The sequence below is a fragment of the Alternaria postmessia genome (genome assembly GCF_024291825.1).
Source record: "Alternaria postmessia strain BMP 2775 chromosome Unknown scaffold_19, whole genome shotgun sequence".
NCBI lineage: Eukaryota > Fungi > Ascomycota > Dothideomycetes > Pleosporales > Pleosporaceae > Alternaria > Alternaria postmessia.
In genome coordinates this window covers 222,446-247,939 of record NW_026260092.1, presented here as the reverse complement: position 1 = coordinate 247,939, position 25,494 = coordinate 222,446, and the positions used below count along the sequence as shown (strand labels likewise).

At 51.7% G+C, this 25,494-nt stretch overlaps 10 protein-coding genes across 10 annotated transcripts; 5 read left to right on the top strand and 5 right to left on the bottom strand.

Moving 5' to 3' along the window:
• Positions 1 to 1,464: 1,464 nt before the first annotated feature.
• J4E82_004182 (uncharacterized protein) lies at positions 1,465 to 3,585 on the bottom strand (the record flags this gene model as incomplete). The annotated part of the gene is made up of 3 exons (XM_051730463.1): positions 1,465 to 1,696; positions 1,771 to 3,499; positions 3,552 to 3,585. 3 exons carry the CDS (start codon positions 3,583 to 3,585, stop codon positions 1,465 to 1,467), a joined length of 1,995 nt encoding a protein of 664 aa, XP_051589802.1.
• Positions 3,586 to 4,908: 1,323 nt separating this feature from the next.
• On the top strand, positions 4,909 to 5,589 carry J4E82_004181 (uncharacterized protein; the record flags this gene model as incomplete). The annotated part of the gene is made up of 1 exon (XM_051730462.1): positions 4,909 to 5,589. The coding sequence occupies one exon, from the start codon at positions 4,909 to 4,911 to the stop codon at positions 5,587 to 5,589; it is 681 nt and encodes a 226-aa protein (XP_051589801.1).
• A 186-nt stretch (positions 5,590 to 5,775) lies between these two features.
• J4E82_004180 (uncharacterized protein) lies at positions 5,776 to 6,489 on the bottom strand (the record flags this gene model as incomplete). Its single annotated transcript, XM_051730461.1, has 1 exon — positions 5,776 to 6,489. The coding sequence occupies one exon, from the start codon at positions 6,487 to 6,489 to the stop codon at positions 5,776 to 5,778; it is 714 nt and encodes a 237-aa protein (XP_051589800.1).
• A 2,248-nt stretch (positions 6,490 to 8,737) lies between these two features.
• J4E82_004179 (uncharacterized protein) lies at positions 8,738 to 10,222 on the top strand (the record flags this gene model as incomplete). The annotated part of the gene is made up of 7 exons (XM_051730460.1): positions 8,738 to 8,945; positions 8,992 to 9,048; positions 9,097 to 9,176; positions 9,279 to 9,429; positions 9,479 to 9,701; positions 9,754 to 9,818; positions 9,960 to 10,222. The coding sequence occupies 7 exons, from the start codon at positions 8,738 to 8,740 to the stop codon at positions 10,220 to 10,222; spliced, it is 1,047 nt and encodes a 348-aa protein (XP_051589799.1).
• A 699-nt stretch (positions 10,223 to 10,921) lies between these two features.
• J4E82_004178 (uncharacterized protein) lies at positions 10,922 to 11,251 on the top strand (the record flags this gene model as incomplete). Its single annotated transcript, XM_051730459.1, has 1 exon — positions 10,922 to 11,251. The coding sequence occupies one exon, from the start codon at positions 10,922 to 10,924 to the stop codon at positions 11,249 to 11,251; it is 330 nt and encodes a 109-aa protein (XP_051589798.1).
• A 683-nt stretch (positions 11,252 to 11,934) lies between these two features.
• Positions 11,935 to 13,557, bottom strand: J4E82_004177 (uncharacterized protein; the record flags this gene model as incomplete). Its single annotated transcript, XM_051730458.1, has 1 exon — positions 11,935 to 13,557. One exon carries the CDS (start codon positions 13,555 to 13,557, stop codon positions 11,935 to 11,937), a length of 1,623 nt encoding a protein of 540 aa, XP_051589797.1.
• A 4,509-nt stretch (positions 13,558 to 18,066) lies between these two features.
• Positions 18,067 to 18,410, top strand: J4E82_004176 (uncharacterized protein; the record flags this gene model as incomplete). The annotated part of the gene is made up of 2 exons (XM_051730457.1): positions 18,067 to 18,220; positions 18,277 to 18,410. 2 exons carry the CDS (start codon positions 18,067 to 18,069, stop codon positions 18,408 to 18,410), a joined length of 288 nt encoding a protein of 95 aa, XP_051589796.1.
• Positions 18,411 to 18,890: 480 nt separating this feature from the next.
• J4E82_004175 (uncharacterized protein) lies at positions 18,891 to 21,029 on the bottom strand (the record flags this gene model as incomplete). The annotated part of the gene is made up of 1 exon (XM_051730456.1): positions 18,891 to 21,029. The coding sequence occupies one exon, from the start codon at positions 21,027 to 21,029 to the stop codon at positions 18,891 to 18,893; it is 2,139 nt and encodes a 712-aa protein (XP_051589795.1).
• Positions 21,030 to 21,557: 528 nt separating this feature from the next.
• Positions 21,558 to 22,529, bottom strand: J4E82_004174 (uncharacterized protein; the record flags this gene model as incomplete). The annotated part of the gene is made up of 1 exon (XM_051730455.1): positions 21,558 to 22,529. The coding sequence occupies one exon, from the start codon at positions 22,527 to 22,529 to the stop codon at positions 21,558 to 21,560; it is 972 nt and encodes a 323-aa protein (XP_051589794.1).
• Positions 22,530 to 23,263: 734 nt separating this feature from the next.
• Positions 23,264 to 24,048, top strand: J4E82_004173 (uncharacterized protein; the record flags this gene model as incomplete). Its single annotated transcript, XM_051730454.1, has 2 exons — positions 23,264 to 23,474; positions 23,537 to 24,048. The coding sequence occupies 2 exons, from the start codon at positions 23,264 to 23,266 to the stop codon at positions 24,046 to 24,048; spliced, it is 723 nt and encodes a 240-aa protein (XP_051589793.1).
• Positions 24,049 to 25,494: the final 1,446 nt, after the last annotated feature.

Below are 25,494 nucleotides of genomic sequence, written 5' to 3'. Positions count from 1 at the left end.
TCAGTTTGGTACAGTATACGAAGCGCATAATCTTCCCTGTCATACTGGCTTCCACGCTACGCAGGCGTTGCTGTTGCAGCGCTTCTCATCTTGACAGCCTTGACAGCACCGCGTCTTACTGCTTCTGGTGGACTACAACTCTGCATGTCGCAGTAGCGCTCTCTACACAATTTGCTTTTTTCAAATCATTGGGTCCTTAGTCTACACAAATCGACCGATGCAGTGGCACGCGTACCGTGATCTACCACTCACCGCTGGGACCACCCTAGAAAGACTAGAAGTTTTCCCACCCAACATCTACATCCTCGTCGCGTAGTCCCTCAACGTCCTTCAAGTCGCATATCCCAATGCCTTTCACCGCTCTACACCGCCATTTCCGCCATTCCTTTCCGCGATACGATCTACGAGGCGCGAGCGCACGGGAGCTAACTCCATCGCTAGCCTACAAATCACAAGCAGGGATTCCCCAAACCGTCTGCCTGCATTTGTACCAAGGAAGAAACACCATACCTGTGGGTCTTTGACACTTCGGACTCTTTTGTTCCAGGTTTCTTGAAACACAAATCGGACCAGCATCGGCCCACCTCGGACTTTTATGACGCGCGCGTTCGGTTTCGGGCGAGCAGATGGTCATTGGTCAACCATCTCTCGTTTCGTTTCGTCTCCGTTCGTACATACGAGGCGCTCACCGCTGGTATCCCTCCACCAAACGCCGACTCACCGTGCCGATGGCGACATGCAATGCCGGCATACCAACCTGTTAGGTACTTGACTTGTGCCGATGTCAACGCCAGGGGTGGTGTCCGCGGGGTGCATGTTGGAAAGGGCCCCACTGCCATTCTAATTCTGCAACACCACGGACTCAGATCGCCCCTCTCTATCCGAGAATTATTTGACTTGCGTGCGCGCGCGCGTACTGGCTACCCGACTCTTGTGCCCAATGCTTCTCCTTGCTACGACGAGGCTCTCACCGACTACGTCATTTCTCTTTACTCTCTTCCTTCCGCAATGTTCCTATCGTCTCGGGCTATGGGGGATGGTAAGCGCTTCTGGTAAAGATTTGATCAATCTTACCCCGCATCTCCGGTGTCGCAAAATCATGCTGGACGCGTGTTCCGCGTGACATAATCGACGCGGTACGAAAGTGCCGAGTCTCCTAAGTAGTCGATCAGCTGCAATGGCAGAATAAACGAAATGGTTGCAACAAGCACAAGAGAGAGGAAAAAGAAAAGAAGAATAAGCTTCAACCTAACGGCTTCGTCGTAATTTCTCGACATCAGCACTTGCGTATGTCTCAACGTCACCAAGCACACGCGTTGCAGTCACGATCCTTACACATTAAACTCTCAACTCTTGACTTTTTACTCTTATTGCCCAATCACAAAAGTCCACGCAAACCACCTTGTCAAGGAACGCCATTCCAAACGCCGCGAACAATGGGTATAGTATCAGAACGCTTCCATGCTAAGATCCGATGCCGATCTCGTAGCCAAGCATCACCTCGGTGGATGCTCCCTCCCAGCCTCTGTTTCCACCTGTTGAGATGAGGAAGTTGCAGGTTGGGTCGAGGTATAATTGTGATATGACGCCGGTGCGATGTCCGGGGACGATGAAGAAGGGGGTTGCGGCCGCGCCGGCTTTCGGGCCTGCCTCGTCGTGTGTGAGATCGTAGAGGCGCAGGATGTCGTATGACGCGCTGGTGTACGTTAGCACTTGTCTCACGATGCACGTGTATCTGTGCGCATATGAAGGGGGGTGTGGTCAACTTACCAAATGAGATGTCGTCCATTGGGCATAGCCCGGACGGCACTTACAGTGCCACTTACGCTGGGGAATCTGAATGTTCGTCGCGGTTCTCGTAGGCTTTTGTGTAGACTGTACTCGTCCACTGTGCCGTTTCGCCGACCAGCGTAGATGAAGTTGCCGTCTGGTGACCAGCATGCATTCATGCACCATGGGGGCGTATTTCGTGGTGGTGTTATGCGTGCGACCGGGTTTGGTTGCCGGCGGTCCCAGATACGTAATGTGCCGTCCATTGACGCGTCGACAAAGGTTGTCTCGGAGGAAGCTGGCTGTTCGGTTTGGTTTGCGGACGTGGCAGCAGGTTTCTCGGTATCCTCTGCATGTGGCAGGCCGTTGGAAGTGCCATTGAGTTGGGCGTCTGCAGTTCCGTTTGCTGTTGGTTGTGTCTCAGCGGCTGCTGGGGGTTCCTTCGCTTCCTCTGCAGCTGGCTCCTCGGGTGCTTGTACAGGACCGCCCATGTCCATCATATCCATATCGGCATTGGCATCTTCGTCGGCTTGCTGTATGCCATTCGCAATGGCTCTCGAGAACTCGTCGTCATCGTCCCCAAACGAAGGGAGAGTGGCTGAGAGGTTGTTCTCCTGGCCGTCGCCGAACAACGAGTCCTGGTCCTTGTCTCCGAACAACGAGTCGTCTGGAGATCCTTGAGCATCTTCTGTGCCTTCCTCCTTTGGTATGACGGGCTTTGTATCGACGCCGTTGGAGAGGATGCCGTTGGGTCGGGGTCGGGCGGCATTGTTGGAAGAGAAAGTGCCGTTGGAGAGCGGGAGGGTTTCGGTGTCCTGCGGTATAGGGAGCGTAGATAGCGGCCGTTGCTCGATTGCGGAGATCTGACCGCCGCTAGTCTCGAACTTCCTCTTGACTTGGCCGGTATTCAAGTCCCAGTCGTTGATGGTCTTATCCCAACTACCACTCAATACTGATGTCTCGTCCTGCGACAACGTCAAGACGGACACGGCCGAGGTGTGGTTCTTGAGCGTATGTATGCGTGTTCCTTCCTGATGGCGTACAGATTGCAGGTTTATGCCTCCCGAGTCCAGACCCGATAGCAGCCATAGGGCTTGGTGGTGGACTGCGAGCGAGTATACAGGAGACAAGGTCTCGGCTGCGGCACTGTCTTCGTTCTCCCAGTATGACAAGAGCACTCCCGCCTTTGTGACAGAGTCAACGAAAGGATGCCGCTGGGCCACGGTCAGGGCAAGCTTTCCATTGGCCGTGTCTACCCAATTGAACTTGCGTATGTAGCCGTCCGCTCCGCCGCTAAAAACCCACCGCATGTCCGGTGTTGCCGTAATGGCGTTGATCGAGGTACTGTGTGGCGCGGCGATGGTGGGTATTATATCGTACATGGGCGCGTTCAAGGCCTCTTGTCGCACGCTGGGACGGAAGGGCAGATTGCCGAGCACGCCTGAAGCCGCTGCCCGAGGGCTGGGCGATGTGAAGGTGACGGCAGGGTTTGGGTCTGATTGTCCAGGCGTACCTCCGTTGGGTATGCTACCGCGCGGTCGCTGTGAAGGGCTGTCGGGCTCGTCCTGGTCTTGATCTTGGTCCTGGTCCTCATCGTCGTTGTCGTTATCGTTATCCCCTTCTGCGTCGTCGTCATCGTTGTCGCCGTCATCCCCATCGTCGCCCTCTTCTTCCTCATCTACGTCCATGGCATCTGCCTCTTCCTGCTCATCTTCCTCCTCGGCGGAACCTGTTGCGCGCCGTCAGTCGACAGCTATGTGGAGAGGGCTGGGTATTCTCACTGTTGCCATTCTCGTAGTCGTCCTCTTCATTCATGCTGGGCCCATGCGCATCAACCAATATCGCATGCGCGCAGCTGTTAAACTGCTGTGTCGCCGTGGAACCAATGCGCCGATGTTCGCGTTGGGGGACATGGATGAGGCTCGGCCTAGCGTCATCCGCTGCTGCGCTAATCCATCTTGGACCTAGACCGACTCTCCACTCCAGCCTTCCTTCTGCGACATCTTGCTTTGCACAGATTCACATGCTATCATGTTAGCCGTTTGAGTTTTCTGCCTCACAATGAGAGCGTCAAATTCAAAGAGTTCCGGTTGCACAGGTTGCATTGAGGCGGCGTGGAGACCACATGGCAATGTCGACAAATCGTGAACGATTAGCTATCTAGCTCCGTCTTCTGAACAGTTGCTACTACGAACGGCAGCTTAACAACTGACTCGCCTTGAAGGTTATTTTAGACACCGACAGAAGTATCTTTATTGAGACAAGCTTTGTATACTAGGTAGACACGTCAAAGTATGGGGCCGCTTCCAAACTGAGGTTCAGGCTGCCAGCGAGGCTGAGCGATTTGAGATCCCCGCGACCCCGAGGCAGCCTAGCAGCATGATGCTTGCCGTCAAACCCGTGGCTGACAGCGGCAGGCGGGAAAGCCGAGCTTGTGGCAATTCATGTTTCCGGGGATAGGGTGGTGGAGAAAACAAAGTTTTGTTCCATGCCAGGACAGAGTCGCAGAGTTGGGCAGGATGTGGTTTGAAGGTGCTCGCTTAGCGCCAGGCTTTGCCCTACATCGGATAAACCACTCACGGCTACAGAGAAGACTGGTGCAAAGCGACATAGACATCCTGAGTACAAACGTTCGATTGATGAAAGCATGGTATCCGTAGTTGCTCAGGCTTCATGCTCAGAAGGCAGACGATGACGTGACGCCTTGTTACGCAACCACGCTTACGGTGCCGCAACACCAGCATTCAGCCTCATGCCCCTTACATCTTACCGGCCCCAGTTCCTCTCCACCACGCGAGAACTATCGTGATACCCATCACAGAGGCTTATGCCGCGTTCCATGTCTGTTGCACTGCCCCTACGCGCCGGGGCTTGGTTGGTCCAGAGCAGCGTGTTCACCCCCAGTCTCATGAGCTGTAGCCGCCGAAGCCACCTCTGGCATGGTTTTGTTGCTAGGCTGGTGCGGCGATCATGCAGGCTTCACAACTGCGCCGCAATATGTCCCGATCATGTACTGCATATGCCCGAGAGCCGCACTCTGCAATGAAGCATTAAACTTTTCCTCTTTCCACGTCTCATGCATATGCGAAGCTTCAAGTGAATTCCGCAACCATGGCGACGTTCGCACCATCGCCCACTATGAGACCCTCAAACCTAACGACGACGATTGAGGCAGAAACTGCTCTGGAAACCGACTTGGCTCTCCCTGGTATCAAGCGTGGTATTGCCATTGGAGTAGCGTGCTCCGTGTCGGTCGTCGTCATTGCCATTCTCGCCTTCTTTGCCATCAGACGGAGAAACCGAGTACTAGCTCGAAGAGCACAACTCCATACAACAAAGGCAGAGATCATGGATGCCGAAGCCGGACCGCAAGAGAAGGCTTGGTGGGCCGCCACGCCTGCGTCTTCACCATCATTACCTCCACCACCGCCACCACCTGTCGAAGTAGATGCTCAGATCATCTACGAGCTGGATGCAGGTCATATACCTGAATTGCACGGCGATACTGCTGTGCAAGAAGTGGACGGAAATGACAACCACCACGACAAGTCGAAAGAAGCGGAAGAGTTGTACGCCCAGAAACTCGAGCAATGGAGAACGTGGAGTATGGCACTTGAGCCGGAGCCTTCAGGCCCTACCCTTGAGGCCGTATATTCGCGCCTACCACTGCTCACAGTCTCACCACCTGAAGCCTCTTCTGGCGAGGTTTCACCATTACTACGCTCGTCATGGTGTTATTCCTCGCAGGACGCTTCACCAATCTCACCGCCTCCAAATGCGCATTTCCCATTGGGTCATCGCGAGAACACAAACACTTGAGCGACGACCTTGTGGGACTTTCCACAAACAAAGCAAACATGACAGAACCGTCGACGTTCTCAGCCGCACACAAGAAGGTCTATCGGATCTCGGACACTGCCAGCCATAACGGATGGATTAACATGGGTATATTCCGATGACGCCTATAATGGATAAACGAGACACTAGCATACAACATGTCTGTTATCACAATGGTGGTTTCTTCTCGTCGATTGGTCTCAAATCCTTCTCGAACCGGCCTTCCTCTTCATCAATCGGCGAATCTAGAAACAGCCGCTCCTTACTTCCCTTCCTCACGCCTGCTGGGGGAACTTCAGAGCCTGGCAATTCTGCAGCAAATCTTCGATCACCAGCAGCCTCCACAGGGACAACGGGACTGGCGAGCTCAGAAGGGCGCCTCTCACTTGCATTTCCAGCCTCCATCTCCGCCGGGCCAAGCGCTCCATGTTCTATAATCTCTGGGCTCATTCCCATCCCGGATTTCTCTAGGTCGTGCGTAGTGCCGCTGCTGACGGCGGATATTTTCGATAGACGGCGCAACAATCCAGAACGTCTTCTCCGTACAAGGAACCAGCCTGCTAGCAATAGTAGAATTATCCCAACAGCAGCTCCCACACCAATGCCCGCGCTGGCACCAGCGCTAAGTCCGCTGTTTCCGGACGTGGCAGCTGGGCCTGGGGAAATTGAGGCATCAGTCGAATTTGGAGTGGGGACGCCCGTTAGAGATGACAGCGGTGATGATGATGTTGCTGTTGCTGATGCTGATGTTGTAGAGGCGTTCGGTGTTGGGGCTGGTGGTCCAGGTGGTCCAGGTGCGAGAGAAGTCACATCATCGTCGTCATCATCGTCATTGTCGGTCGTGGTGGGGAGCGGCACAGTCGGGTCTGTCGATGTGGCCATTGTAAGTCTAATTGAAAGAGTCGAGCAAGGCCGGGGATGCCAGAGTGTAGTTCAACAACAAATTGTATATCAGCTACCGATTGTAGATAAGTTCGGGGATACCTTAGAAACAAGATCACGCTTCTTAAAGCAAGAATACCTTACCCCGCCTCCACATATATACCAATGTCTCAGAATAGCGCACGTCAAAGACGACATTCCCGCCCATGGCTCCGGGTTCAAGCATCGGCGTTGTCGCGGCACCTATCGCTCATTCGAACTCGGCATCATTAGGGCGTCTTGTCGGCGACTCAGCCTCCTTCTATCCCATATACTTGGGCAGTTGTCAACTTGGCCTTACTTATTACAGGCCTCAGTCTGCCACTCTTTTTGTTGAGTCTCCGCTGGCCAAGCTCCCCACGTGCGGTGGGAGACGCGTCTTCCGGGGCTCCGCTGTTGTCGATGTCGCCAAGATGCGGAAGCCACCACCGCCGGGGGTACGTAGCCATGCATCTCTTGTTCCTGAGGTGTAGTTATACCTATGCATTGATTGTATGTCCGCGTGGCAGGCATGGTTCAGCCCGGTTGGGCAGCATATGACGCAATGAACTACATATGAGTATACCGAGGATGAAGGTATGCGGGGGCTCTTGGAAGGCTCTTGGGAGGCACTTAAGAACGCAGGAACAACCAGTTCGGATATGAGGTGAGTTCTAGGACGTTGAACTTTGGTGAGGAAGACTCGGGGAAAGGTTATGCCACCCATGGATAATTTGCTGGGCGAACATGTCGACTAGTGAGCGCCGCGGGGATGAGAAGATTTAGCTCAACACAAAAGGTATGTAACAGTGCACGATACATTTGTGGAAATGAGCGCATGCATGGAGATGTTCGCGATTCATGGAGGTTTGCGCCAAATCGATGGAGATGCACGGGTACCTTAAGAGATGGATGATTGCGACCTTGGTGGGAAGAAGAGGCGTTGAAGTCCGTGCTGTGGAGCCCACAGGATCAGCATCCCGGACACGAACCCGACCCGTCAGGATGCGTCCCGTCAGTACGCTTCTCTCCTCATCCCGCACTCATCGTCGCACGCCGTCAACGTAGTCCGGCGCCATGGTCTGCTTGTCAGGCACCTGCCCGCACATTCAGATCTCTCATCGAAACACATCGCTGCCACCGCGTGGCTATCGGAATGGTGAATATTCGCCTCTCAGCCAAATCACATCACCACCTGCTGTGTGCGACCTACCTTGGTACCCTATCAAATTTTTAACCACCTGAACGCGTGGCGAGAAGGAGAGAGCAACTATTGAAGAGCTACAACTATCTTAGTGACTGTTGCCGACAAATGGGATCGCCTACCGTCGTAGAACGCGGAAAGGAGCGATCGCGGATCAAATGACGCCACAGGAGATCCATCTGCAATAGACTTTCACCATGCCCAAGTCAGCCAGCGATTCTACAGACCATTTGACCTCGGCCCTGCACAGAGCGCTACTAATTTGATGTCACGGTTATTGTACCCATCTAGGATCGACAATGCATGGCCGCCCGAAACGTTTGGGTCACTATGTCTTAGGTATATGTCCTGTCAGTCTCTTTATCATGGCCAATCACGTAGATGATTGGTTGTGAAAGCAACGGTGCGGTTCGCCCTGAACCTGTCATCGACTCTACTGGTGCCTGCATAAGGTGATGTGGGCTCGTTCTTCTCTAGAAGGGTGTGGGAATCAAGGAGGTTGGCACCTAGCCGCACAGCGCAGGCCCGCACACCCTCAATAGCTCGAACCTCGGGACCTAACATCGGTAGACAACTCATCTATCATTGCATCGTAGAGGCCCTGCCGTCCGATGATACGAGAGCACGAGTTCAGCTTGAAAGGCATCAAAAGTCTGTTCAGCACACTACCCAGTATAGAGTTCCAAGCACCTGGGTCACATCTTGCTTTTCATCCGGGGAACAGCTTCGCCACGTTCTGGACTAACCTCTAGTGTTGCGTTCACCGGCGGTAGTCGGCCGATAATAGTATGGTCTCACCCAAAGTTATGAAAGACGCCACATGGTCTTAGGTGACACTAAGGACGATCAAAGTTACAACCCGTCTATTACGCATCTATTGCAGGCGGTTCGCCTCTCTAACAATGCGCCGGTCGCGGCCCAGTTCTTCGGCGACTCAAATCCCCATGGGATTCTTCATTTCATACATCTTGATGCAGAACGTACTCTTTCTCATCACCTTGTCAGGAAACACCAAGTCCCTGCAGGATGGCGAGCCAGTCGGGACCTAATCTGGACCCCGTTTACTTCGGTGGCATCGAAGTCGATATCAGCCAGTTCGATTTCAGCGACCACTCATCACGACTTGGCGCTGTTACAATAACTTGCACCGTTTTTATCGCCCTGGTCGTCTTGACTGTCGCTCTACGAATCTTCTCTAGAGCAAGATACGTTCGGCATATCTTTCTAGACGATGGTACGTGTTAAACAGAAAACAAGAGGTTATGGCTAATGGACAACAGTCCTCATCATCTTCGCCGCGGTCTTCACGGTCGCTCTAGCGGGAATGTGCATCGCAGGTAAGCAGCAACCATCTGGTATATTGATTCGGGCTGACGGTACCGTAGCAACTCACCATGGTCTTGGGCGACATATTTGGCTATTGCCTATACCGACGCTGTTTGACACACTGAAGAACTGTATACTGGTAAGTACAAGCACACTTTCGAGGGCCACGTTCCAAGCTAGCGTTCGGTAGCCAGAAAGTTTGACATTCCGAAGTCAAAGAGCAGCGACTAATGCACTGCAGTATCTCTTCGTCTGCCAGGTGCTATACTGCTTCGCTATTGCGTTAACGAAACTCGCCATCATATCACAGTACCTTCGCTTCATCCCCGACAAATCATTCCGCGCGGCGTTGTACGCGATATCTGTGATCATTCTAGGCCTGTTCATTACGGGTAAGACACAATGCCTCCCGCATGTTCACACATGCTAAAGCATCTACAGGAATTTTTGTCACCATCTTCCAGTGCCGTCCTGTCCGAGGAGCGTGGAACTTCACTATTGAACCAGTATGCGTGGATTACGTGAGCTATCTCTATGCTAGTTCCGCCGTCAATGTCGCGACGGATCTCCTCCTCTTTGTGCTACCCTTATCCCATCTTTGGAAGTTGAATCTACCAAGAAAGCAACGAGTCATTCTCTGTATGCTTTTAGCAGGAGGTGCAAGGTGTGTCACAAGCATATATGGCATGCTGTCGAACCATGCTGACCCACCGCAGTGCATGCATTGTAGGTATTGTTCGCATTGCCTACCTACACCAGTTACGCGTCTTGGATATCACCTGTAAGTAAGATTCTACTTCAAGCGTCAGCAGTAGGGCCTTCTCGGATCTAGCAACCAAAGAAACACATCGTATCGATTAGCCGCAGGACTTGCGTGGATGGTGTTCATGCAGTTCGGAGACACTAGCTGACAAACGTCTAGATCAAAGTGTCGTATGTCTTATCCTGACAGTAGGAGAATGCAGCTTAGGAATCATCTTCGTTAGCATTGCTGCTCTTCGTCCGATGGCACGGCAGTTCTTTCCAAAGGCAATGCGAAACTCTCCTTCTTCATCAGCTAAACCACGCGCATGGCCCATTCGCCTCCAGCATATACCTGCCAGTCAGGACAAGGACCAGTATACTTCAGAGAGCAAACAGAATCTATCGGGGTCGTACGGGACGCGCTCGGGAACGTCTTGCTAGTTGTTCGTACACAACCAACTCCACGCTCGCGAAGGCCCCATCAGCCACAACCTTGGATGGCTTAAACTACCAGGACATGGATGATCCCTCCGCTCATCTTCACTGGCCGCATAGCTGGCAAGACGTAACCCTATACCAGGATACACGTATCCCTCAAGGCTGTCATTTGTTAAGAAGGTCGATTGGTTGGAAGTCGAATGAGTTACACACACGACGCGATACCCAACTCGGGTTCTACAAGCTCTGTCAACAGGCGATCAAAGGCGGGACAGGACGCTTGTTCAGCTGACCGCCAAGAAAGCCAAGTCGTCAGCCAATTTCCCCGCCGACTACGATTGGTCGCATAGAGCTGTCGCTATTGGTGCAAACTTCACCAACGTCACAGACCACTACAGGTGTCGCGACAGGTTGGAAGCAGGCTGTGTTGGCGATCTCACAGGCTGTGTGTAAGGCGTCCATGGTGTGCATCATAAGGCACACCGCTTGTAGTTACAATACATAAATGCAACACATGCCGCTGTTCTTGTACATTCCTACAAAACATTCGCAGTACGCTCCAAGTAATACGAAAGTATCTTTCCAACGACTTATCTATCAAACAAGCAATCTTGATAAAGTGCTCAATCTACAAAATTCCGACCTCTATACCGCTGCCCCTGCAATCTTGTTCTTCAAAACCTACCTCAATCATCATCCATAATGAAGTTTACTGCGGCAACAACTCTGCTTTTTGCGACTCTCGCGCTCGCCAGCCCGGCTCCTGTCGCCAACCCAGACGCGGTGGCCGAGCCTGTCACCATCGAGACTCGCGAACAATTCCGCAACGCACTATCAGCACGCGATGTGCTTACAGCGCCAGAAGTCCAGCTCGAAGAACGAGCATCCAGCGGTGGTAAAGGAGGAAAAGGAGGCAAGGGAAGTGGGGGAAACTCCAGCAGCGCTGCTCCAGACATGCTGTCGCCAAGCCGCGTCTTACAGGTAGCTGCGTTGGGACTGGGTGTTGTAGAAGTTGTGAGGCTGTGGTCTTAGAAGAGGGAAGACGAGGTATCTCAGGTGATTGTGAGTGGTAGCCAGCGGTCAGCGCGTAATGAGGCGAGGACCTAGTTTTGAGTTGATCACGATGTTTTTACTTAGCGACGGAGTTATGTTTGGATTGTACGACAATGTAGCATGATACCACAACATGAGAATATGAATTTGAGGTTTCAAAACAGTACGATCTTCGACTTGCAGGCTTGGCTCAAGACGCCCACCACGTCACTCTGCGCGTGTCGTACCTCAGTCAAGTTTCAGTGATCAACCCAACCTGTTTTCCTACTGATGGACGTTAGACGAACATCGCAATACTGGCGTACAATGATGGACTTGATACCTAGTAGCCTAGCATGTTGTATGGGCGATCGCGATGGTGGATGAACATGGCCACATAGCCACAATGTGGCGGTGTAGATCAACAGACTGAAGATGATCAAGATGATCATCGCACAGCCACACAGCTGAATAAACACAAGTGAAATTATGTTTTTTCCAAATCGAAGGACTAGACACAAACGACCAGGGAGTGATGTGTGAAGTGAGTAAACATTAACATTGGTATCTGCAACCTAAACGCTAGAAATCAAAACGCCATGCAATGCTCTAAACGCTGCGCTATGCCATCGGATTGAATCCAAAACACTTTTCGTTGCAAAGGTCTAAGCATGGAGCAATGCCTATAAGAACTTGCTCATCATTTTCTTCCATCCTGAGGCAGATGACTCTTCCCAAGTCTCGCTCATCTCATCCTCGAACTTTCCAGTAAGAAGATCGGCTTCGGCAGGGTTGATGAATTTACTCCTGGTAACAATCTTGTGGCCAAGGTAAAGGACGGCGAAAAGGATCAAGCTGATGTACGCAATGAAGAAGTCTTCAGTGCTCCACGGGACGAATGCGGTGAAACCTTGCGTGATGGTGATGATGGCAGTGAAAGTAACACCGTAGATGGCGAGAGGACGGCCGCCCCATGACTTGAAAGGGAGGGTGTCGCGGTCAATGTTTTGGGCCTTGAGTGCGCGCATAAAGCTAATGTGGCAGACCAGTACACAAGTCCAGGCGATGAAACCCGCGACTGACACGATGTTGAGGAGCCAGTTGAACGCCTCTCCACCGTTGGCGCTGAGGTTCATGTAGGCCAACAGACCCATGGCACCAGTGACTGCAGTTGCCCAGTATGGGACACCTCGCTTGCTTGTGACCTTGAGGAACGCAGGGGCACACCTCTCTTCCGCAAGACCGACAAGGATACGAGAGCCGGAGTAGACATTGGAGCTGGCGGCTGAAAGCACCACGGTAAGCAGAATGGCGTTGAAGATATCAGGAAGGGCGGAAACACCGGCGAGTTGGAAAGCAATGACCATGGGCGATGAGCCAGCGTTTGTGTCACCAATTTGGAGAGCCTCGTTGTCGTATGGGACCAGGATACCGACAAAGAAGATGGTGAAGACGAAAAGGGTGAAGATGCTCCAGAAAGTCTTGCGAATGGCTTGAGGCATGGTAACACGGGGGTTTGCGGACTCTCCAGCACCGATAGCACAGAGCTCAGTACCCTGGTACGCGAAACCGGCCTGGATGAGAACGGCCCAGAAACCGACAAACTTGGCAACAGGTCCTTCGGCCAGGTAAGGGGCGAAAGCACCGGGGGAGTCCCAGTACTTGAAGCCGATGTAGCCTTGCGCACCAACACCTGCGTTCATGCAGATGGCGTAGATCCAGAAGCCAACAAGGGCAACGACCTTGATCAGCGCGAACCAGAATTCGAATTCTCCGAAGATATCGACGGGCAAAAAGTTAACAGCCGTGATCGGTACCCAGAAGATGGTGATGAAGATGCCGATGCTGAGGTCCGAGTCCCACCATTGGATGATAAGACCGGCGGCTGTGAGTTCGAGCGCATATGTGATAGACCAGGAGAACCAGTAAATCCATCCCATGGAGAAACCTAGCGAAGGGTCGACGAAACGAGCAGCATACTGTGTGAATGCACCAGAGATGGGTAGGTAGGTAGCCATCTCAGCCAAACTGAGCATGACAGAGTAGACCAGGGTACCAACGAAAACGTAAGCCAAAAGTGCTCCAGCAGGACCAGCAGTAGCGATGGAGCCACCACTGGCGATGAAGACACCAGTTCCTACTGTTCCACCGATAGCTACGAACTGCAAGTGTCGGGACGAAAGCTTGCGCTGTAGCTCATCCTTGGGGGGAGCGGCCTGCTTCTCAACGTCGCTCGCTGAGTGCGAGACCGATTTGTCCGACCGCTGGTCCATCTTGGGCGTAATTTCCTCAGAGGCGGATGCCATGTTGGTGGTGGTGTCGGCAAAGAACCCGAAGACAGGGCTTGAGCTTCAAAAGGTGCACAACAACAACGAAGTCGTGATGGTTGATGTCAAAGGCGCAAGAGCCAGGGACAAAATCGATATTTCAATCAAACACACGGTCACAGGAAGTGGAGTCATCGCGCAATACTCCATGAGCCATCATGTTAGCCGTCGGCGTACTCCACGCTCTGGAAAGCCAGTCGACCGTCCAAATTTTCATCGTCGCTCCACTTGGCGGGCAACACACTCGTTTCGCCGCGCAAGATGCAGAAGTTGAACCGTGACGGTAGGGTGATCGAAATTTTCGAGCCGGGATTAGGTCGGCTACGTGCGGGTTGGCGCCGCCAGTTCGCGTCCCCTTGATCGCGAAGGTACAAGCGGCAATGCTTATCGCGGGATTACCGTGTGGAATGTGTAGCTTGGCCGTTCCTTGCGTTCCCAGCAGGAAAAATCTGCAGCTTAGCTGTATCATTTTCGGGGAACTTCGTGGCGGCAACATTTTTTAGGTATAGTGTGAGGGCCGGCCCTTCATCGGGTGACGGCCTTGGCGTTGTGCGAATCAGACTTCACCCATCGGAAAACCCCATCAGGCCTATCATGACTCCGTCGCATGTCACCGCATTCTCCATCCTACCCCATTCTCCAGCCGGCGGTTAGAGAGCTCTTCATCCGTTGTACCCAGGAGACTAGAAGACCGAGGTAATGCTGAAGTTGTGTTCCGTACGTACCCAGCTTGAGAGCCTGTCGTGACTTCTGGCCATCGCAACATTCCCGCAATCATCGTGAAGGACAAGCTTCAGCATTGTGGCTACACAGTACATGCCGAGTGAACCAACCAGTCCAACAAGATACCATTGGCGTAACAATATAGAGGGGCTACAACCGTCCTTTACAGCCCAACACCTTCCACAGGCAAGAGAGCGTACATGTACCACATTCGCATGTAGCCTCGCACCATCTTTCCTCTCCTTCCCTCCGACGTTGGAAGCTGGACTTACTCTTAGTCATGCCCAGACGTAGCACAGAGACTAGTCCCCAGATATCTCAGCCCTATGCACTCCAGGACGTGCCTAAGTGTGGTGCTACCGTCGCGCTGAGACATGGGATCCAGCCGAACGCTCGCCGGATCGTTCAGGCCTAGCTCTGGGGATATTTAGAAGCTTTCGAGTGATCTGGGGTAGATCCGCCCGTTGCGAACGGTTGGAGTACCTGAGCGGAGGCTAGTATCTCGTTTCGTTGCTACGATGTCTTTCTGTCAGAGCCCTGTCCAGCGTTAGCATCTGCACTGGGATAAGCGCCATGCACTCGTTTGCCGTAGCCTTCTCTCCAATCAGGACGCAGGCGATGTTGTCTCTGTCACGATTGTTCGAGCTTACGCAATAAATGAAGACAGTGTTCGCTTTGGTTTTTTGTATCCTTCTGTTTGTCCACTTAGTCGTACCGACACTGGAGAATCTTGATACCAGTACCGCATATTCTCAACGAGATTTTACAAGCAAATCTGCAACGTTGCCTGATTTCCCGTACACGGTACCGTCGTTGTCGTCAGTCTAGACTTTGCGTCTCGCCTTCCAGCCAACAAGGCATGTCGTGGAATGATTGCAAGCACGCACTCAGCAAACGATCTGATCTAAAACTCAGCCTGTGAATCTCTAGGAGGCTGTCGCTAGCACACAGATCAACCGTATAGTCATCGTTGCTGGGACTGTACATGTCCTTCTGAATGAGACAGCAGCTTGGTGACGGCTTTCATGGTTCTGTACAACTAGACTGTCAGTGAGACAATAGCTGGTTCACAACATTCTTGGCCGTTGCGGGTTTACATAGCAGTCTCAATCTTGCTATGACGCCGAGGATCGAAAACACTCCCTATATGTCGCTTCGTGACGCGGACGTGAGTGCCTCTTTGGTCAGCACTAGACAGTTCGACGCACCGATCAACACCGGCTATGACCCGTTCATTGCGTTTCCTCTTCTATCAATGAACAAAGTCTTGAGCCACGGACAGATCTAATATCGCCCGGTGGCTAAACAAGTTCCAGGTGTTTTCATGCTCTCTACCTTACCTTTTACATGGTCAAGCGAACTCCAAAAGAGGACGGAGGAGCTGAATCTGATATTGACTCCATGCAACCATCAGTCGAGGGTGGCTAAGGAGGCGTCTTGGCTTACGCACTATTGCGAGATCCTTGAATTGTTGCACTCTCCTGCAGTGAACATGGTCAGTTAGGTGCCTGATCCGCTGACATTCTTCAGGCTTTTCGAGACACTCAATCTGTCGCTCAATACTGCTGTTGCGTCTCGATAATCCTCGTCGTCTCACGACTGTTCAGCGCCGAACGTACTTGGCCTTGTAGTCTTGATGCAAACAGTGTGAAGGGTAAGTTGGTCAAGTTCGCATTGAACAGTGGACAAGTTCGAACTAGCATCTCAAGATATGGACGTGCCAAAAATGAGGCTTGTTGCCATGTGTTTCAGTGAAATTTCGCAACAAAGGAGGAGCGTAAAGCATGAGCTGCTGCCGAGGAGCTTCGGGTATGGTGACAAAACCCTTATGTGTGTTGAACTTTGCTTGCGCATAACCACAACCCATCATGACGCGGAAGCATGCTCCCCAGCATTTCCCATCGCGTCGCGTCGCGTCAGGTTTGCCGACTGTCCGCTACATAGACTACACTTACCGCCTTCAGCTGCCGAGGGTCCGCTCGCGGTTTCGCCTCTGCGCCACTGCTGCCAGGACGCCATTGTTGCGTTGACAGGATCGCGTGGAAGAATGCAATTCGCCTGAAAGAATTTACTTCAGATACATTGAGCGCTCTGTGCTATTGGCTCTCCAGATGGTAATGATGTAAATCCTTCTGCACGACTTGTTTAGATCTTGTTGCGCTGTCAGGAACCGGTCCTGCTGTGACGTAGATCCATGTAAGCGAGGTCGGGTTGTCACGCCTGAATGAGGTAAGGCGTGGACGTGTGGGGCTTAACGGCCGCCTGGGCATGCACCTGCAACGTTCCGTTCCAAGCGTTTTCACAACCTCTCCTGAGTTGAAGACGTTCTTTTCGACGATTTAGGACCGAATAAATCGACCGTTGTGCCTACCGGATGACTACGGATTGCCTTACCTGAACTTTAATAGAGTTTTCGGATATAACGGCCAGCCCTGCGAGAACTGCAGAATCCGATATACTTCTTTGTTTGTACATGCCTATACATTCTCATCCTTGTGCTATATCACCCGCTAACCGAACCATCACCAGGTTTTCATCGTGTTACAGGGTTTTCCTTGGAAGCTGGCTCTAGATTTCCATTCGTCATTGCACCCTGTCAGACCCCTTAGCCCCACGTTTCGATTGTTTTTCTAGACCTCGTCACACACCCTCCTTGTATGCGAGCACGCCTCAGCGACGCGTTGGCGGTTGAGAGCTTTTTGCCACTGTTCGCTGTGGCTCATCAGTTACTGGAGATCTACCGGTTGCTAAAGAAAGATTTGAGATAAACGCATGATGTGGGTAACATCAGGGCTTCGCCTCCACCAAGTCGATCATTGAGAGATGGCGAAGCTGTGACCAGAATGTCGGGGAGCATTCCCATGCTTGCATTGATACAATTCCCATCGTGAATGCCGTGTAAATGGACCACATAAAACAACTTGGCTATGCAGGAGTTGACTATGAACTTAACGCTCGGAGATGAGCATCATGCAAGGTCTGTGAGCGAGTGCTCCGTTAGCCGGCACCCCAGCTCTATGTACGTCACTGGCGCTGAAGCCTCAGATCTTAGGTGGTGTCTGAGTGCCCTATGACAATATTCGGGGCAGTCGCAAGCCCCTATGAGCGGCTCGATAATAATATTGTGCCACCACCGGTCGTACAGCTAGGACGCCCTGCCGCAAAACTACGCGCCAGGGGCAGCCAAAAGATGCCCAGTCTGTAAACACCTCGCATTCAGTATCTGATCCCTACCACGAACAGTTAAACCTCCGGTATCGATCTACATTTAACAGTATCCATTCCTCATGCGACAGCAACTCCAGCCGTGCACGTTTCGAGATCAACAGCCCTAACAGATGCTCCACCCTCGGTACCAACCAGTCAACAGGATCAGCCAGGAACATTAAAGCTGAACCCGCTTCGATCGACGTCACTCTTTACCGGGTACAGACTCGCCATGAAGAAGTTGGGGACGCCAGGTGGACCCCGTTACCGTTATGTTGACCGTTATGGACGTGCATTCCCGTTCTGACCTGATCCCCTGGCGGCGATGACGATCGTACTCTGGGAATGCTGGTGTTTGATGACGATGTCAATGCGATCAAGTGTGGTGTACTTGAAATGAACCTTGAACAAATTGAGGGTTGAGAACATATAAAGAGGGCAATGAGACCTCGACAACTGGAACATCATCACACACCATCAATCCACATCAACAACTCTACAACACACTTCCAAACCAATACCTCCTTCTTTTCAAGAACCAACCAACCAACCTTCAAAATGCAGTTCACCATCACCGCCGTTCTCGCCTTTGCTGCCACCACTGCCTTCGCCGCTCCCCTCGATGAGCGCCAGGCTGGACTCTGCGCTTCCGGCACTCCTGTCTGCTGCGCTACCGACGTCTTGAACCTTGCCAACTTGGACTGCGCTCCTCGTATGACTTTCCCATCCTCTATCTCTCAAACAATCAGATTATTAACATTCCCCTAGCTGCCGTCACCCCCACCACCATCAACGCCTTCATCGATGGATGCGCCTCTTCAGGTCAGCAGGCCAAGTGCTGCCTCATCCCCATCCTCGGCCAGGCTCTCATCTGCTCCGACGTCAACCCTACCGCTGCTTAGGTCGACTAAGCGCGTTTTGTCGCCTCATCCAACACGGCGCGAATAATGTATCTCGTCAAGAGACGATCGTGCCTGGATTGCTTGGATACATGTACACTACTTTTGTTTCGAATATCTAGTTAGGGATTGTTTCTTAATACAAGATTTCACAAGAAATACCTCGCTTCAATGATGTGACATTGAAATCTTCTATCTATACAAACGCGGGTGCGAATGCGCTGACCCGATATTGACTGCTAAGAACAAGAACGCTAGAAACAAAGGTCATACTGTGAGTATGACTTGGGTATCTTCGCTGGAACGCAAGGTACACAAAGGAGAAATCAAAAATAGACCTCGAAGTATACGGCTGTTATGCACGTTGATCAAAACGCCAGTCATTTGAGACCGGGACGCGTCTAGAAGCTGCAGAAATGTCAATGCGATAAAGAGCGCGTACCAGAGATGCCTATGTACTCTTGGCGGTAGCACGTAAAGAACTCAGTTGTCCATCCATCTCATTCTGTTCTTCTCCCATGTCCTCTCGAGACGAGGCCACACGCCATCGTCATAGTGTCGATCGAGTATGTCGCCAACCTCCTTGTCCTCGCAGTACACGGCGTTGTGGAAGAAGACGCATGCATTTTTCCAATTTCTCAGGGATGCGTCGTTCTTCGCGAGACCACCACAAGCATCTGTCATTTGTGCCGCCCGTTTTATCAGTGCTGTGATATCACTGATGGTAGGCTGAGATGTATCGCTGTATTTGCTGTAGTCCCCGAGTTTCGCCTGTAGTCGGAGGACGACAGCTGCGCGTTTAAAGCTCAACGCTACCTTCTCCAAACTGGCCTTCACAGAATCAGGAGTTCTTTGTTTGGGCGCTTTACCATTCAAGATCTCATGGAAGTCAACAGAAGCAGTGAATTTCCAAAATGTATCTCCAGCGACCATATCCGTTTTGAACCCAAAAGAACTCGGTACGAGCTGCTCCAGCTGTTTATGACTCAGCCCAGACCATGTGTTAATATCTTTGAAGTCCACTGGCGGTAGCGTTTGGCTTTGTACTGATGAGGGGTCGGGGTTGTTCGGCGTATTTTGCGACTGCGATGCGATGGGGTCCGCAGTAGTCGGGTTGTATCCAGTAGCCATGGCGTTGTGGGGCGGCGTCTGCATGTTGGATGCTGGCGAAAATTGCGTACCCGATGGAGGAGGTTGGGGCAGCTGTTGTTGAACCACTGGCTGATACGACATCAGTTGGTTAGAGATGGTTACCGCTACATTGCGCTGCGGCGTCGACCACGAGGGCATTTGTGCCACCTGCGGCGGGTGATCACGGGGCGTTTGAGTTGACTGTACCACGATTTGGAGAGCTTGTGGTGATGGTAGGGGCTCAGTACAATCCAAGTCTTGGGTCATCTCCTCCAAACCCAGATAGTTTGCGAACTCACGATATAGCTCGAGGAAGGTTATAAGCTCCGGGCCCCAATACCTTTGAATGTACCAGCCTACAGGAACTAAGAACATCCAAAACTCAATTATGGAGGCGTTCCAACGAAGACCGGAGGACTGTTCCGCAGTCATACCATTCTCGAAGTAGGGCTTCAGGTCATTCGCCGCACTCGATATCAAGCTAAAGATCTGACCTGCCGAAGACCTGCATTCGGTTTTGGTATCGGCGGCGATAAGAAAAGCTTTCATCGCAGCCTGGAGAATAGGCGCTTGTCTTGCGTGGTACTCGATCGTTATTCTTGCCGAATTCGCTGTTTGTAGACAGTTGTAAACAGTTGCCGGAGTGAACGTTGTAGTTGTTTGAGGTTCACATGAAGGCGCCAACGTGTAAGCAGACGGCGTTGGTGTCGTCGTGGGAGCAGATCGGACAGACAGTTCAACGGCCTTATGAGCAGGCGTGACAACTACATCATCCTTCATGTTGTTCATCGCAGACTCCGCAACATGCTGAGGCTTCGACGTAGTATCTTCCGTGTCGACGTTCTTGTCGTCTGTAGACATATATGCTCCTGGCATATACATGAACATAGCCATCCACCTGCGGTCAGCGCAACGTAGTTGTCCCCAAATCTTTGGATACTGCATCGATCTGTTCCGATCAAGATGCGCGAATGACTCGCCGGTTCCACAAAAGTTTTTGAAGGGGAACTGAGAGGGTGGTGGATATGCGGGAGGAGCTGGTTTTTCTTGCGCTAGTGTTGGAGGTGCTGGTATAACGGGGGTGGAGGCAGGAGTAGCAGCCTTCTTCGTGTTCTGCGATTCTCCTCTTTCGGCAAGTTCATGGAGGTTGTTCTTGGGGACGACGGAAAAGACGCCTAACTTGAGAAGGAACTCGGCGAGCACACGTGGTGTACATACACCGACCGTGAGGAGGCCAAGGACGCGGAGCCAGGTTGGGACTCCGTTATTGCTATATTCATAGCAGATGTTCCAGTAAAGATAGTTTACTTCCCAGTATAGTTCATCGAAGCACTCGCTAAGACAATCGATGACCTTGGGAACAACTCCAGAGGACACGATGGTGTGGCCGATTCCGAGAGTTACTAGGAGAAGGCAGAAAAGAATAGCGACAGTGTCAGGATGCATCTTGGTAGCAAAACGTGCGACACATGAGCTCGGGAAGAGGGGCATGACGGGTTCTCAGGATCGAATAATGCCTTGCGAATGTTCTGATAGTCGTGGTATCGGAGTTAGAGCGTTTAGGCGTACGGTTGCGCGCAGTTGAGCGAAGGATGGACGATGAGGAAATGTGTTGTACTGTGCGTGGGCAAGAAGATATTTCGGCTGCGACTGTGGCTGGGTCCGTTTCAGATAACAATTCACTACGGAAACAATAACACTGATATCGCAAGGCAGAAGCGAGTCGCAAATTGCGGTGCTGGACAAACGGAGGGCTTGGCGCAATATCGGTGGCGAATGGGGAGTGAATGGGACGATGACCAGAGATGGAACTTATCGAAGTCAAATCATCAGATCCTAAATGATATCTGCGTGTAGAGGAGCACGCCCTCTCAAAGGATGGTGCTATGAAGGCATCGTTGACGAGGGACTCGCTGGACTTGGTGCATAGAACAGATGATAAACATCCACGACCAAGTAAGACAATCGGAGTGAAATGGAGATTAACCTACATGCACAGTTCCTGAATTAAACCGACTTTCACTTTCTTCGTCCAATCTGGATATCCAAAGCTTTTGCGAGGATGTAGAGCATTTCCAACCGCACACATGCCACACCCTTCTCTTTACCCATCCGGACCGGGTTACCTACAATAGCCTCTACTTCGATTCTTCGGTCCGACTGAACATCTTGAAGCATACTGGGTTCGATACCGGACTTGTTCGGAATCCTGGCCTGCGCCCGTCCGAGCTGAACGTTTACCTCTTCCAATGTGATTTCGTATCCGTGAGCAGCTGCAATATCGCGAATCTCCAGCATCACGGCTAGAACCACACCGTTCGCTTCTTCCGAAGCAGTGAGTACATCCGTGTCTTTGCTTAGAGCAAGAGCACATATAGGGTTCCACGACGCATTTACAAGTAGCTTGAACCATCGTTTTTGCTGAACATCGTCATAGAATTCCGCTGTAGCACCGGCAGAAGTGACAAGCTCTGTGAAGTTTTTCGCATGCGTTGCTTCCGCAGATGATGGATAGGCTCCGACTTGGAGTTGCTCGACTTCGCCGTGTTTAATGACACCGGCTGGCCGCTGGGTGGCAGGTAAATACACAACTGCACTAATGATCGAGTTGTCCGGATATGCCCTTAGGTATTCTTCTTCGATACCAACGCCATTCTGAATAAGTACGATAGCCGTATGTCCAGGTGTTACAGCAGGAGCGATAAGCTTCGGTACCGTATCCGGGATAGCCTTGCTGCAAACGATGATGTAGTCGAATGGCTCCGACGATTGAGATGCTGCTTCTTCACAATCCCGTACGACGTTGGGTTTGAAGTGCAGATTCTGGCCAAATATCGACGAATTAATGGTGAAGCCGTCTTTCTTTACGACTTCGTAGTTCGAGCGGCAGACGGCAGTAGTTGAAGCTACCTTGCTGAGAAGGTACAGATATACTGTTCCTACGCTACCGGCACCGAAAAGAAGAATCCTTGGCTGCGACTCAGAAGACATGGCAAAACTTCGGTATTGAGAAGGGTGTTGTGCTGGTTTTGCTGCAGTGCAATGTGAAGATTGCATGGATGTTACAGTAGAGTCTTAGCCTCGAGGCGATAGCCGTACACGTACCCCCCAAATCCTTCGCCCCGGCATTAGGACCCGTATCCTCTCAAAATCGTTTAGGCACTCCATTACCCACGATCAGTAAGCCACCCGCGGTAACGGCCAATACTTCATTTTATGCTCAATCAGCAAGCTAATTTGACTGGCAGGACAGTTTTACTCACGAGCTTAGTCTTTTTAGTACATGCTTCCACAATAACATTATCATTCAGGATGCAACATCGCACAAACAATTATACGCCATTCACTGACATGCGGAAGTTCAGCTAGCAGCATCAAAACTGAAACAAGGATCTCAGCCGCACACGGATCCTGCAAAGACGATTCGTGGCTTTTCATGCAATCTAAACGATCGTCTCCATTCGCTGCCCCTCGTTACCCATGCCGCACCCTGCATGCTGGGGCAAGGAAAAGAGTGGTCAATCCTGTAAGGCTATAATCGATACGTCTCCCAAGAGCTGGGCAGATAAATCCAAGTCGCTCGGAATGACTAGTGATTCTGGCCCCATTCGCCAGCTGTAGGTATAACAGCCACGAGCTGATCCGGCGCTCTCGTATTCTGGTAGTCTGTTTAGCCTCATCGCGATACGCAATCTGCCGGTAGAGTAGCGCGCACCATCGCGACGATGAACAACCTCTTTTTCGTCCTTCTTAGCGCGTTCGTAGCGCATGTTATCGCGACGAGTCAGATCGCACTCTTCTCCGATGATAACTGTCAAGAATCATTGAGAGGTATCGAAGGACCAAATGGCTACCCCAACGGCACCTGTACAGATCTCAGGCGCAATGGCGCGTACGGGAGCTTCCAGGTCGTGGGACTGGACCCAGGCTGCGCTGGTATGTGCTTTGCGAGAATGAGGACGCGATAGTCCGGACGGCTATGCTAACAATCTGTATAGTCACCATTTACATGAACGACACGACGGTCGACATTTGTTCCGGCTACCAAGAAGAAATCCAACCGATCGATTGCTACAATTCAACTTTCGTATACTACAGCATCGACTTCTGTGACGCTGGTGCCATCGGTCCCTCGCCGTCTACAACATCTACGCCTAGTTCCACAACGTCGCCGTCGCCATCCCCACCTCCCCCAGCCTCCTCGGGCCCGTCGACAGGCGCAATAGTGGGGGCGGCAGTCGGTGGAGGAATAGCGCTGGGCATCATAGTCGGACTGGCAGTGTTTTTCTTCATGAAGAAGCGAAACTCAGCACGTCTGCAGGGGGCACGAGGTTTTGCAGAGCTTACAGGCGTGACAACCGTCACACCAGTCGAGGTGCACGCAAAGCACATCCAGGAGCTAGGTCCAGGAGCGGTGGCGTACAAACATCATCCTGTGGAGATTGAGCAGCCTCCTGTTGAACTCGCGGGGATGGAGATGAGGCGCGATGAGGGGAAAACACTGCATTAAGATTAGATGACTCGGGTACATGTATTCGAGCTATCAAATGCATATGCATATTATGAACAACGGGGAGTTCACGGAAGCAGTACATCGTAACTCTACTCAGAGTCCACCCGAACATAACCATCATACTGGATTCTGGAAATACAAGCTCAAGGAAATGTCTGTATAGGCCGGCTTCCCTCTAGCGTCGAAGAGGCTCTCACAAGTCTGCCGATACTTCAGCAAACACCCAATCACCATCTCGATAGACGATATCTCCTTCCAATGCCGCTTCACCAACATCAAACGCGACCTTGTAAAGATATACTCCGCCTGCTTTACTCGTAATCCTATAGCCCATAATCGTTGTTTTCGGCTGGCTGCGCATGGCACTAAGAGCAAGTCCCACCTGCCCCGGGTCGACGAGGTGCAAGACGTTATCGTCCTGGTCCGGGTTCCAGTACCTAACAGCCCACGATGTATGTGGGTAGGGTAGTTTCTCGAGAAGTCTGAAGAGCCACAGGCACTCAATCCGAGGCATTGTCTCGATGATCTGTAATGGTTCGATCCAATCTCCTTGCGGAAAGCCTATGGATGAGCATGATATATGTTTCAAAGTCGCAGCATGTAGTCGTAGGAAGTTTGTCCACTCATTGTGTGAAAGAAACATATCTTCGAGATGAATATGCGAGAAGCCAGGCCAGTGGAATTGGAATGATCCAGCTGGCTGGTAAGATAGCTCTAAGAAAGTATTGTCGCCGTGACACTCGAACTTGCGCAAATCTGAGGCCATGCTGAGCAACTTTTGAAGCCATGTATAACTGACTTGACCGCAGACCGAAACCTGACGTACTCCTTTTGAGAAATGTTTTTTCCAGACTGCGGAGTCGAGGTCGAAAAATGTGATCCTGTCGTCGTTGGAATACTCTGCGTTCCAGAATTGGAAACCCAGCCCTATCCTGTCGTGTAAATCGGCTTCCTGAAGAGTCTGCAGAACCAAGTCGTATACTCGATTTACGCCACTGTCTCCACGCCTCCTTGTTGGCCTGCGTTGCGCCCGTGCCTTTTTTGAAAGTATATGAGTTTGTCCGCACCGGATACCATCGTCGTCGGGCTCGGGGACGTGATAATGGAAACTCGTCACATCGATTTGAACAATCTCTAGGTTTTCAAGCTTGCGGAATACCTGTTTGAGGATCGACGAATCCATGCCGGAGCGCTGAACACTGACTTGGAGATCTTTTTGGATTCTTTCTTCTTTGGCATTCTTATATATGCTGTGTCCAACGCGTTCGCCGCTCACGGTGATCTGACGGACATACTTGGATAATACAGGATGATGGCAGATTTCAAATAGTATGGTAAGACTGGTAGGGTGCAGGATGACGATGAGGTGACGGAAAAAGCGTCGTCCAAAGGCATTTGCCGAATTGGCGTTGAGCGCTCGACATACGTAGCGTATACGGATAA